The sequence below is a fragment of the Magallana gigas genome, chromosome 10, assembly GCF_963853765.1.
Source record: "Magallana gigas chromosome 10, xbMagGiga1.1, whole genome shotgun sequence".
NCBI lineage: Eukaryota > Metazoa > Mollusca > Bivalvia > Ostreida > Ostreidae > Magallana > Magallana gigas.
The window spans coordinates 3,699,074-3,712,560 of record NC_088862.1 but is presented as its reverse complement, the minus strand read 5'-3'; the positions used below and the strand labels follow the sequence as shown (position 1 = coordinate 3,712,560).

The 13,487-nt window shown below is 35.5% G+C and overlaps 1 protein-coding gene across 10 annotated transcripts in view; it reads right to left on the bottom strand.

Annotated features, from left to right (window-relative positions):
- The window catches only part of LOC105328612 (tyrosine-protein phosphatase non-receptor type 4), a 69,303-nt gene that overhangs the window by 50,662 nt on the left and 5,154 nt on the right, over window positions 1–13,487 (bottom strand). The window contains exons 1-9 of one of the 10 annotated variants that reach the window (XM_066073524.1): window positions 11,336–11,545; window positions 4,239–4,393; window positions 3,706–3,858; window positions 3,173–3,215; window positions 2,466–2,540; window positions 1,671–1,772; window positions 1,231–1,351; window positions 837–924; window positions 374–415 (exon numbers count right to left, since the gene is read on the bottom strand). In XM_066073524.1, coding sequence (XP_065929596.1) covers window positions 374–415; window positions 837–924; window positions 1,231–1,351; window positions 1,671–1,772; window positions 2,466–2,540; window positions 3,173–3,215; window positions 3,706–3,858; window positions 4,239–4,393; window positions 11,336–11,456 — 900 coding nt within the window. In that variant the 5' untranslated portion in view covers window positions 11,457–11,545. Of the gene's footprint in view, window positions 1–373; window positions 416–836; window positions 925–1,230; window positions 1,352–1,670; window positions 1,773–2,464; window positions 2,541–3,172; window positions 3,216–3,705; window positions 3,859–4,238; window positions 4,394–7,691; window positions 8,224–8,848; window positions 8,868–9,451; window positions 9,600–11,335; window positions 11,546–13,487 lie in introns of those variants that run through there. The other 9 variants (XM_066073527.1, XM_066073525.1, XM_066073528.1 and 6 more) reach the window with 9 other exon arrangements.

Below are 13,487 nucleotides of genomic sequence, written 5' to 3'. Positions count from 1 at the left end.
ATGTTAAATTACACATCTCCAAAAGATATTTCAATTCAAAAACTGAAAAAACAAGAATTAACAACATCAAATAGTTCACATTCCAAATCAAAATTAAACTTTTCCAAGTAATTTCACTGGTAAGAAAAAAAGTTATGAAGAAAAAAAATTCTCAACATCACATTTCAGAAATTTTAAATAATTATTTTTCTTTTTTATTTAATTTTTAACACACATGTCAAATATCAAAACCATGATGTCAAAGATGCAAAGAAAAGCCAAACCCAGGAATATTTTCCTGGCATTAGCGGCACCCTATGAGTGTGCATGTTCAAACCCAGGTTTTTCTCCTGGTATTAGCAGCACCCTATTAGAGTGTGTGTCCAAAACTTACATAGAACGGGGAGTTTATGGGGATCTCCCGATCAATCAACACCTAGCAAAAAAACATCACACATCACTGACAACAGAAACATCACGGTGTCACTGACCAATGTCCAGAAAAAGTCAATGAAAAATAAATAAAATCCTTGTAAAGGAAGTGACCTTATTATTTAACCTTAAACAGTGTATCAATAACTTTCCCTGTAAATAATTTTTGTAGAAATCCATCCTCATAGGTTTATACTACTACCATCTACCCCACCCCCTTTTAAAGCTGAACAGAGAAATGAAAAAAAAATTATCTAAAAAAAAAAACAGCAAGTAAATAAAAGTGCATGAATTCCAAAGTCTATACTGAAAGAGCTATAATGGCCTGTCCAAAAGGTTTCATCAGGTTTTAGAGTGTACGGTCAGATTTTTAGCTTTGTGCATTGGAACTTTAATTTTTGTTTGTCTGGAGTTGCTGCCCTTACCCTAGCATTATGGAGATCCACTCCGTACATCTCCAGTCTCTTGGCTTTATCCAGATAATGGTACTCCGCATCAGCAGGAGTCTGCCCTCTGTAAACAGAGTGTTATAAAATTACACATAAAATGCCACAAAACCAAACACAGAGACACAATATTGTTAATTAGCAAGTTGAGGCAGCAAAACAGTCATACAGTTTGGTAAAACTGTTTTGGTGAACAACTTGGATGTTTTAAATAGAGTCTTAGGTCCTAACTGAAATGTCCGGAATTCAAACAAATCTGATGTCTATACTAAAATTCTATCTCAGTCTCCCATTGGTGTCTTACATTTTTCATCTCTCTCTCTCTCTCTCTCTCTCTCTCTCTCTCTCTCTCTCTCTCTCCACACACACTGACCTATGCTGTTTGTGAAGTTCTGAGACCTGCTTCTCGAAGTCCTCGGTTTGGTGAGGGATGAACCTATAGTCTGAGATGTAGTTGCCTTTGTGTTCATCAGGGTTATAATCGCCAAGCTCAGCTGTTCAACGAAAAAGAAGCTCAAATAAGACAAATATCATAAATTTTAAAAAAAAAAATACCTGCATCAAATCTAAATACTTCAATGTTTAAGCCTTTCATTGCATTAATTTTTATATTTGTCCTTGCTCTCAATTACTAGTATTCCTAACAATTCAAACAAGAAGTTGGTGTTTTTAGATCTTAGTTTCTCAAGTAATTTCATTGACATGTGATATAACATGCTTGCTTTCTTATATAAAATACACAATCATACTAAATCAAACTGTGTAGAATTCCCTCCCTTTGCTTGACACATAATACAGAGTAATGTCCCTTACATTGAATGGCAAAACTGGCCAGTAGGGCGGCGGTACTGGGAGGGGTGACTAGACGACCTTCTAATATATCTCGCTTCACTTGTAGGAAGAAGTGATACCTACAATAAACGGAAAAACAAATTAACCCAAAACACATGAAATACAAACAAACATTACAGCATACCACAAGACGCTAATCAATCTTTTAAAATAATTCATGATGAAACATTAAACTTTAGTCTTTAAACTTAAAGATACACAACTATTTGTTATCTACTATCTTATCCCTTAAGTGTTTACCATTAATTACATGTTAGACAAAAACTAATCTTCTGTACTAGAATTCCCTATGAAAGGTTGGACAGGCCGAGTCTTATCACTTCTTCAGTAAGTAACTTAACAGTTAATCATTTTATACACTTTCTTACTTGACAGATCAAGTAAATCAAGTTTGCTCTCTTTTTTCTTTACAACGATACATGAAGACACATTCTCGATAACCAGTTAAAAAATTTCTCATATAAATAGCTCAATATCAAAAACAACTTTTCATTGAAAAGATAGTTGGCACATAATACTGTTAATTCTTTTTTTAACGCGAGTACTTAATTCTGCGATTCAACCTTTTTGCATCAAATCATGAGAATACAAGATCGCGAACGCCAAATTATTTATCATACTTTTGTTTAATTTATGTCTGTCCAAAAAATAAAAGTGAGAGTTTAAAAATTTGCGATAAGTGCTTCTCACGATTTCACGTTGATATTAATTCCTCGCGTAAAATTAGGAATCTACAATATACAGAACTCCCATACCTCGTATATTCTTCCTCAAGCTTGCTGGGATCAGAAACATAAAACTTCACACGAAAATAAAATTCATAGGGAGGGCCTGCAAAGACATAACAGAAAGGTATACAACATTGTAATTTGTCTTGCAAAACTTAACTCTTTTAATCAAGTAAATGCATGAATCTTTCCTGGTTCTTTACAACAAATTACAACAGAAATCCTCTGAACATAAATATCAGAAATATAGACAATCTCCTACGATTTGATTTCTGAGCCAACAGTAAAGCTGAATTAATGTTATATTGTCTTGTTATACTTTCATGTTAAATACTGAAATCTGATTGGTTAAGACGCAGTTAATAATATTTACTATTACCCTCAGCGTTAGCAACGCACTTGGCAACGGGTAACATTAAAAAATGTTACATGCGTGAAAATTATGCGCGTACGGTTCGCTGTAGAATTCACGTTATTCCTATATAAAAGCAGTAAAATTTTCTTAAAACTTTAAAAAAAGACATTCAGTATAACAAAATAAATTCGCGTCGGTTGACAATGGTTTTCTCGGGGTGTCAATTTCAACTGTTACCCTCCCAAACAGGCACTATTTATATAATATCTTATGATTATTCTTTCACATCTATCTATTTTGTTTTTGTTTGGACCACATTAATATATTATCATGGTTCTTCATTAAATATGATGTCTCCATCAAAATCTATCAATACGTACCCCTACATTGTTTTTTAATGGTTTTCAACGGGTCCAGCCATCTCTGTTAACAAAAAAGAAAATATTCATTTATTAAAGAACTTAAAAGAACACAAAAAATAGCCATATTAATGGATAAAAGCACATAATAATCCATTATAACTTGTACTGTAACTTTCTCAAAATGTAAATTGACCATTTGTTTAAGGTACCCCACTTCACCTAGTCTGATACTTTTTAAGACACTACGTCACAAGATGGCAACTTAAATGTTTTGTTAGATTGTTTGTATCAATCTGCTTGGTCGACTATCATCATAGCTCAAGTTTGTGAACCGCTGATCACGAGTTCAAATCCTCCATGGGCTTTTGCTCATATTGACTAAACTAAATTTTTAAAAAGATAATTTTTCAACCAAAATTGCAATTTTTTTTGCCTATTTGACTTATACACATCTAATCCATCATGCTCTCTATCATAATCAAGAAATTTTCTGCTGATCTGAAAAAGTATTGCTAGGTGTAGTGAGCCACCTTAATGAAAACCCCACATACCATTGCGTAGGGCCCCACAGGGTGGTGAGCATGGCTGATCATTCCGTCGGGGGCGGGGGAGAGGTCCACAAACTGTAGGCCAAAGTAGTCCTTCTCCACTAACTCCAGGTGACCAAACACCTTGTCTAACAGCACCTGCGACTTGGCTTTCTTCTGTCAAAGTCAAAAAACAGAGGTCAAGGTCAAATTATCTATTTTTCCTGGGGGGCATTTTATGAAGGAAACTTATGACTTGAGATCAGACTAAATATTGCTAATTTATGTAAACTGACAATTCTTTTCAATTCAATAACACTCAATAACACACATAAAATCCATGAAAAAGGAGCCCCAACAAATTTCAAAGATTTCACAGTAACAGAATATAGTGTTAGGTCCATTCTTATGATATGTTTAAAATTCCTTAATTGTAATACACAGTTACAAAGTTAGAACCCTTTGGCTTTCAATAACGTTAACAGTGTACTAATACCAAAACTGTGAATGTGAAGTACTTTGAGATACCGGTAGATAGAAAGCTGAATAGTACTCACGTCGACTTCGAAGTCCTGCTGGCTGTCGTCCAGGAAGTGGACGATACAGGTGACCATCTTTGGCTGTCTATCCTGTAGATGGGAGGACATCTCCGAGGCTCGGACATTATAGGTACCGCCGGCCGACACCAGCCTCATTGACATGCTGTGCAGCTCTACAACGAAACAACAAGGTATAAATTTATATGAGGTTTCTCTAATAAACTATAAAATACATCTACAACAAAACAAAATTTCTTTAGTCTGTATAACAAATCTACAACAAAAAGAAACATGAGCACTCTCTTTACAACTCCACCATATAACAACTTGTTATTTATATTCAGAACTATTTTGAAGAACAGTTATTCAACAATGACAAGTTCAATAAACATGACAACTTTAAAAGAAGATCAACGTCAGAAATAAGGATTCAGAAGATGAGAGATTCTGTGTATGCACATTTGTGAACTCTCCACTTACCAAGAAAACTAAAAAAAAAAAACAAACCATAAACCAACAAAAAAAATTTTTCATATCAATAATTAGAGAATTTGTCAAGGAAAAGGTGTGGGAAATGGAGGTGTAATGAGAGAGCTTAACCATTAGGCATTGTCTGTAAAGGAACGCTATCTAAAAGCACCAAGCCATTTAGAGCTTCGACTCCTGGTAGGAAATTACGTCTGATAGTTTTAAAACCTGCACTTGAAAAGCTATGACAATTACAGCGAAACAGGTTTCTAACAATGCTGTGGATGACTTGACTGTGTGCAAATATTGATTGTGAATGAAATTTCTTTCCCCATAAACATGCAACAAATGTCTTGAAAATATGCAACCCATTGTCTGAGAGTGAGAGAGACTCTATTGACTGAAAATCAATGTGTTAGTGTCAGGACAATGAGAGAGAGAGAGAGAGAGAGAGAGAGAGAGAGAGAGAGAGAGAGAGAGAGAGAGAGAGAGAGAGAGAGAGAGAGAGAGAGAATATGTCTCCAATACACAGACAGACATATAGATAAAGTCTTTTTGAAAAGTGAGGCGGCAGGTCATCAGTCTGATAATGAGCAGCTTTAGATATACATCTCCAATACACAGACAGACAAACAGTCTCTTTGAAAAGTGACACATTGAATAAGATGAAGGGGTTGGGTGGAATCCAGACAGACAGAGGAAGGTGAATCAAGTCACGACAAAAATCTTTCATTGTGGCTGCTCCACCAAGCCAAAGGATTTCTGGGCCCTTGTCATGAGATACTCTGGTGACTTCTTGTACGAAACCATAAGGATTCACACTAGGACATGCCATTTTATTGTGTGCAATTCCCAAAGAACATTTAACCAGAGCTTGCATGTCAATTGTAGTAAAAGGCAGACTTAATGTTCTAGCAGCTATTGATTCACTTTCCTGTCAGTTCCTCCTATTCCTTAAACCTACACCTTGCAATAATAATGGAACTTCATATAATCCCACAGCATTTCATGAACAATTCTCCCTGCATCAAGTATCCATGTCTATTATCCTTTGTCTGTCCATTTTGTAGTCAGTCCATCTCTCTGTATGTCTTCTCTCACTTTTCTGTGTGCTCTTTCTCTTGTCTGTCTGGCTGTCTATCTCTTTGATTCTCTCTCTCTCTCTCTCTCTCTCTCTCACTCTCTCTCTCTCTCTCTCTCTCTCTCTCTCTCTCTCTCTCTCTCTCTCTCTCTTTCTCTCTCTCTCTGTGATCCAATCTCTCTGCAGCCCTCTCACACGTCCCACTCTACACTTTGCCAACTCTATAATTGGTTCTAAATCAATCACAATTCCTGTGTATTCTTCATCTAGAAGGTTATTTCTTTCCTATCTCCCAAACAGCTTAAGTTAATCTCTTTCTCTTATCATAAATATATCAAAAATAACCTTGGTCTGGTTAGAAACACTTGCTCCATTGCTCCATTCTATTTTAATTGTTTTCTGCATAAAAACGGGACTGCAGCTCATAATTAACAATAAGGTAATTATTTTTTTTACCTTCAAGACCAATAGTTGTGCATGCATTTCAAATTTCTTTTCAATTTTAATCAATGTTTTTATAGGAAAAACATTATTTGTAAAAGTAAAGGAGAGTGAGAAATAAAAATACAGAAGACAAGACACAAGTGGATTGGGGCCATGTGGAAGAAAGAACTTGGGTCTGTGAAAAGTTGACAACAACCTTATAATGGCTACTACAAGTCTCCAGATCCATAGAAAATGAAGCTGCCTTATTTTCCATTGATGCTAAAAACAGCAGTGAAGAAAAAAAAAAAAGAACATCACTACTTAATATGATTGCTTTTTAAAAGCTGCAATTTTTTTCCTCCTAACTTGAGAAGAAATAAAGAAGAAAAAGATAGGTATTAAGAGTCTCTGGATGAGCCTTGCCTCACGCAATGGAAGTAATTAAATCATGTGCTTCCGACTTTCCGACTTTGTTTTAAGTTCATTTGCTACTTCAAGTATAAGAATGTTATTCATTACAACAAAGCAAACCCGTATGGTGCCGAGAGAGAGAGAGAGAGAGAGAGAGAGAGAGAGAGAGAGAGAGAGAGAGAGAATATTCAAGAAACTGATCAAGTTAGAAAAAACAAAAGAGAGAGATATATTGCATATTACGGAAAAAAATATAAAAACATGTGCTGAAAGAAGAAGTTGAAAGAGAGCAGTAATTAGCCAACAACTGCCACAGTGTGATGTTGAGGCATCAGAGTTTTCACGCAGGTGTAAATTCAATTATCTCTCAACAATTTCAATCATTTGGTTATGATATGTAAGGTGTAGCTCAAACCCTATCAACAAATTCTTCTGAAATTTACTAAACATTCTGAATATCTGCTTATTATCGTTAAACATCTTTGTGTAGAGAGGGAGAAACAAAAAGAATGAGAAGAGAGACCTGTGATAAACTGATTAAAGGAGATGAATACAGTGCTAATTCCAAGTCCACATTGGTTGAAGATTATCTGTTTTTCTGCTTGTGATAACTCAAATATTTTCATATTTAAGATGTAATTCGTTCTTCATTTAACAGTAAAACACGCTTATAAAGTAGTGCAAAGGATTGGCGATATTGCTTCGTTATAAGCATAATTCATTATATCTTTCGAGTATACAATTTGTAATTAAGTCACTGGGAATGAAAATCACTTTGCTCTAAGCATCAACATAATCATGTATATGCTCATATAACCGAAATCCAAACTAACTTGCAAAAGCATCAACCCATATTTAAAATGTACAAAGTTTTTTACAATTAAAGTACAAAATTACTGAAGAAAATCTTACTCCTAGCATGTTAAATTTAAACAACATTTAATATACCAAATCCAAAAAACCTAAAAAAAAAAAAAAAAAAAGATTGTGAGCAATCAATAAAATCCGATATATCCACTGTCATCTGATTTTGATGTCAAAAATAGTTGTGACTTGACCTTGCCCTTCCGTTGCTATAGACATACCGACTTGGTCACCCACTTGTGCCTCATCCTGTAATGTTAGATCCATCCTCTACACCAGCTACTCATGAAATCCCGACCCCCCTACTGAACCCCAGCCTCAGAGGTAAAGCTACAACAATTCAATCTCAGAGGACGACGTTTAACATCCTCTCAAGCACCATTGTCAGACAGTACTCCAATGACACTTCCCCTTAAAATTCTCACATCTCTTTCTGGGTTTTTTAAATTTGTGAACTCTGACATTCCAAATTGAATTTTCACAATTTTTTTACATGCACTTCAGAGTTTTACAAACTATAGTAAGTAAAATGGGATACAATGGACTCATCAGTATCAAACAGCAGAGTGAGTTCAAGTAAAACTTTCTCCTTGGTAAAATTACATGAGCTGGACATAAAACATCTCCCTTCAGTGCTTCCAGAGTCACAAGAGTAGCACAAAATTTCCCCGTCAATATAAACGTTCTGTAAAACTTGTCTTTCACATCACTGTGCTTCAATCACTCCATCTTCATCAAGCACTGAATCCACAGCTATACAACGGAGGAGGAAAAAAAATAAGGAAGAAAAAAAACCAACACAACTCTCTTTAAAAATTGATTTCTCTTTGAAAAAAAAAATCCTGTGCTACGGTGGACGGACATTCGGCTCAATTTCTCCCCTATGACAGTCAGTTACAATTAATATTCATCAAGGCTTTCACAGACACGCAAAAAAAAATTGTCCATCACAAAATGGAAGAAGATGACATTGATGTTTCCTGCAGTCTGACAGGCTGGCATCAGCATCAACCTGCTCTTCTAAAACGGAGATTTTATGCCAACATTATGCCAAAGATCGTTGGACAAATGAAGCAACGATAATGTACAGTGTTACAGATCAACAAAAAACAAACGAATTTGACTCACAGATGAAAAAAAATCAAGTCAAAAACATTACGCCAAAGATCGTTGGACAAATGGAGCAACATAATGTACATAATGTACAGTGTTACAGATCAACTCAATCGTATATATCCCCATTATCCAAAATGAAAAAATCAAGGCTAAAAGAAAGACAATTTCAATTAACCAACTTCACACAGAGGTAACGTATGGGAACTTTAAATAATCCAAACATAAACTACATACGGTAGATGCGTAACAGAACAAAAATTACCAGGTCATTAAGGACATCCATTTTTTCAGCAACAGAGAGTCGAAGAAGTAAATAACATAACAACATGTAATATGTTTCCCTGCTGCAGCGACAGACTTCAAGGACGCATTCACACACATTAAAATAATGACATCTTATCAGAGTCGTCAAAAGACACTTAAAATATACACCGTGTCTCCGAACAATCTGATTTTAACCCACATGAAATGATTATATCTCTGTAGATTTAGTTAGGGCTAGGTCACATCAATTGGGGCTTCACTGTTCATAGAGAGAGTGGGGTTGTTTGAAAAGTGGGGAGGTGAGTCCATTACATGGCTACTGCGAAAGTGCATATCATCAGGTGCAGCGTGCAGCAGCGTGCAGCAGTTTACTGCGTTTCTCACCGCTGGTGAACAGTTGCAGGTTAAACAGAAATGGCATTATTTCCGTACAAGGATATCAGTACCAGAAATCTGGATCAATACGCTTCAGACCAAAAGTATCTTCCAGTTGCGCATTGTCAAAGAGAGGGAGAGAGAGCTCGACAAAAATGGTGCGCTTTTTTGAAAAAGAATTCAACATTGATTTTTTTCCTTTTCAAGTTAAAAGCACAATACTCACAAATAAATAATCCATTTCTTGATCCTAAACCTGAAGGTAAAATCCATTTCTGGTATTCAGAATGAGATGTAAAAAAACACTTAGTTTAACAACATAGGGAACTGCACAAAATCATCCAATCTTTAGATGCACCAGGTTATAAAACCACACACACATTGAAAAACTTCTGTTCGACTCATTCTTGAAGGTAAATAGCAGCGCTCCTATTCTGATCGTTTCCTCCCAGAATTCACTGTTACAGCTCCGAGAGTTCCCCAGCTGTACAGAGGCTTACTAATCGAATCAATTAAAACACAAGCTCCATACACCAACAACTATTCTCAAACTTTTTTTTTTGGCCTTTTATTCTCTCTTTTAATGTAAACAATATTTCAAGTCTACATGACTGTCTGTCTGTTATTCTTCCTTTACTTCAGATTCCACACGTGTTTTTCATTGAAGTAAATATATCTAATTTTCTTTTTACAATTTTTTTTTTCTTCAAAACTTCCACTTGACTTTTAGTGGATGCCTACCCATTATAGAGCAAGAAAATAATGATTAGACAATCCCATTTCCAATGTGATTTTTTTTTTATAATGTTCATTATTAATTAATAAAATAAGGTCACTGACAAGAGAAACTTTGCACAGGTTAAGTCATGGATATGAGTGAGACATTAAATCAAATCTACATCTTTCTGTAAACATCTAAGTGACCTTGAATTTTCTATAAGTTTTACCTGAAAGTGACCTTCATCCTAATTTACAGAATGACCTTGACATTTTTACTTTACCCGTGACTTTAAAAGACCACTTTTTGAATGTCAGACAATCAGTGTTATGAAGCACAGTGTGAGGAAATTATCTGCCAGTATAACAGTAAATAAACTGCTAAAATACAAATGATGCAATTCAATCACTTTACTTCCTCATTAACAATTCTCCCTTTTAGATCCTCAAGAGTGTTTCTGGGATCTCTCCATAGAAAACAGACAAGGATTACATAATAAAATGATTCAAAATAACCACCATGCCAAATCCAAATGTCAACACTCTCTCTCTCTCTCTCTCTCTCTCTCTCTCCTCTCTCTCTCTCTCTCTCTCTCTCTCTTTCTCTCTCTCTCCTTGAATACTCTGAACGGTACACAAAAAATACTCTAAATGAATCTTTAACCTTTGAAAAAGTTACTGTGTGACAGCTACATTCACCTCCATTGCAAGTTTTAAAGGGGCATGGTCACCATTTTTATCAAGTTCTATTTTTCTGTTTTCTATTTTTATTTTCTACAATGCTTTAGGAATGCATTTCTAATGTTCTAATGAAATTTGAGAGTCAGTCATAGAGATATAAGCAAAATACAGGGCTCACAATTCTTTGTCATGTAAACAAGGCTCGTTTCCTGTTTTTGTTTACATTGGTTCAATATAGCAGTGAAAACTTTTTTGCTGATTTCTCTATTGTCTTATTCATTTTAAGCATAGATAAACTGTTCCGAACATTTAAGACTTCATTTTAGGTCTAAAATTGGAATTTTCATTTCAACATTCGAAATGTAAACAAAAGCTTTGTTTACATAGCAAAGAATTGTAAGCTCTGTAACTCTCTTAATATAACTCAACGAATGACACTCAAATTTGGTTGCTTGTTAAAGATGCCTTACTGAAGCATTGTAAACATTAAAATTGGAAAAATAATTCTTGACCAAAATCGTGACCGTGCCCTGTTAAAGACAAATGAATAAAGTAGACAAGACTGTTGAATTTTGAAAGACCTACTGTAAACTCATCAGCTTTAGATGCTTGGGGGTAAAGGCCCTGCAAGGGGAGGCAGGGTTAATTAATATTAATTAGCTAATTAATACTGAGCTAACCTGTCATATGACTACTCTTTCTACTGTATTACCTGGCAATAATCTGTTGGGACTCCATCGGGATTCCCTCAAGATCTCAAGTTTCTCGTCCATCTGGGAAATAAATCTATCCCACAAAGCCCTCCAGGACTGGGATGTTAACAGAGCAGCCATTGGACACTTCAAAATTTTCACTGACCAATCGAAACTTAATGGCCTTTTTTGGGGGGAGTTCAACAATTTGATCAAACCTTGAGGTGATTTGGATCAGTCACGTATAAACATTGGGTCACACTGAGCCTGCAGGATGGTAACATTTCTTTGATAAACTGCATCATGAATTAGCACATAATTTCGGTCAATTTGAGGCAACTACGTTGCACTTATGATACAAAGCTTTTCTTTGTTATTGCATCTATAGATCCAAACTTCTGGCAACCAAGAAGAGCCTTGCTTTAGTATCCCCAACTGTCGGTACCAGTGATCCAAGACTTAAAACACTCAATTCACCAATGTTCTACTCTTCACAAACAGCCATAACTCTGTATCTTCAGAAGAAAATCCTCGTAGGGTTTTAAAATTTTGTGTCTTTACAGAATTCGGCACAAATTCCGAAAGTATACAGTCTGCATGAAAGCGATCACGACAGACTTTCGTGGATGTCCGATTGTACAAAACATTAATCCGAGATCGGCAAATTTCACAGTCACTTGATCTATGCCCTAAACTCTCAGATTATGAGTTCCTGAAGGAAGTTATAAAAATCATAGTTTCATCTATGTGCCATCTGCAAATGTATATGCAGCACTTGCCAAGTCGAACTTTATCTGTTGCACAGAAATATTATGAAACTTAAAACTACTGCTCAAGATAAGCACAAAATACACCCCCCTCAGAAAATTTATCTGCATGTACAACCTTTATAACATAAGGGAAAGAAATAAATGACTTTTTCCTAAAAACACATACAGTAAAAATGTCCGCAGTCACCTGGTACAGAGTCTATCCTTTGCTGGCTACGTTCTGATATATTCTGACAAAATCACATGTGCAGTTGTTTAAGCTGCATCATTATACCCAGATCAAACAACCCTGGGAAGGTGCAGTTCAAACACACACATAATTTTCCATTCTGTTTTGGGTTTTTTTCTTAATTATTTATTTTGCTGCAAGAAATTCATTAATTCAGCTGTCATATTTTCTGACAGATATTCCACTGTGCTTCAAGCCTCCAATGTTTTTTTTTCATCCAATACTCAATAATAACCTTGTTACAATGTCGTAACAGGCCAATTCTGGACAAAAACCATCACTTGTTGCATGTACTTTCAACATATCTGTATACTCCGTGATGCGTTATTCAAATAGAACCAATGGTTGATAAGATTGCATAAAATGAATAAATAGTTGTTCTCCAGTGAAAAGTTAGAGACTTTTAAAAAAAACACAGTGTACTAAAGATCTCAACAAAACCAATGACCATTTCCCTTTTTCCAAAAGATGTTGCTTTCTCAATATTCGGTAAAAATGATCAGCATCATTTCCAAAGATATCACATACTGTATGTGGTCTTAATCTTGACTATGTTGTGTGTCTCTCTCCTTTTGCCATCCTTTAAACCAAAAGTTTTTTACTCCTAGACTTGGCGGCGAATCATAATGTTAATCCTCGCTAGGAAAAAAAATTATGTTTTCACATCTGAAAACACTGACAAGTTGTTCATGTCATTGCTACAGAAACGTATTCATCTCAAATCTTGTCATCACGAAACAAACCAATAACTTCCCCCTTTATTCACAGTTGTATAATTTGAGATTTCCAGTCAAGGCTTTAATTAACACTTTGTTAGAGTCTCCATCACTAACAGTGAAAAAAATAAAAAAAAACTGTAGAACACCTCAATGACAATGATCACATGTATACACATGCTATCCTCTTCTTCAGTAGGGACAGACAAATTCCTCCACTCATAGATTGTTCATTTTGCTTAAAAATCTAAACAGACATTTTCTACATATATTTTTTCGACACTATCAACTGTCTCAGTTCCACAGCTGCTAGCGTCTGCTTCAACACAAAGAGACACTTGTTACATTCATCACTCTTCACACCACAGAGTTAACTCCCCTTTAGGCCAACCCGGACTCCATAGCAACCAGGTCATGGCTGTCATTAGCGATTGCCTGCCGCGTAAATCAGCGAGGA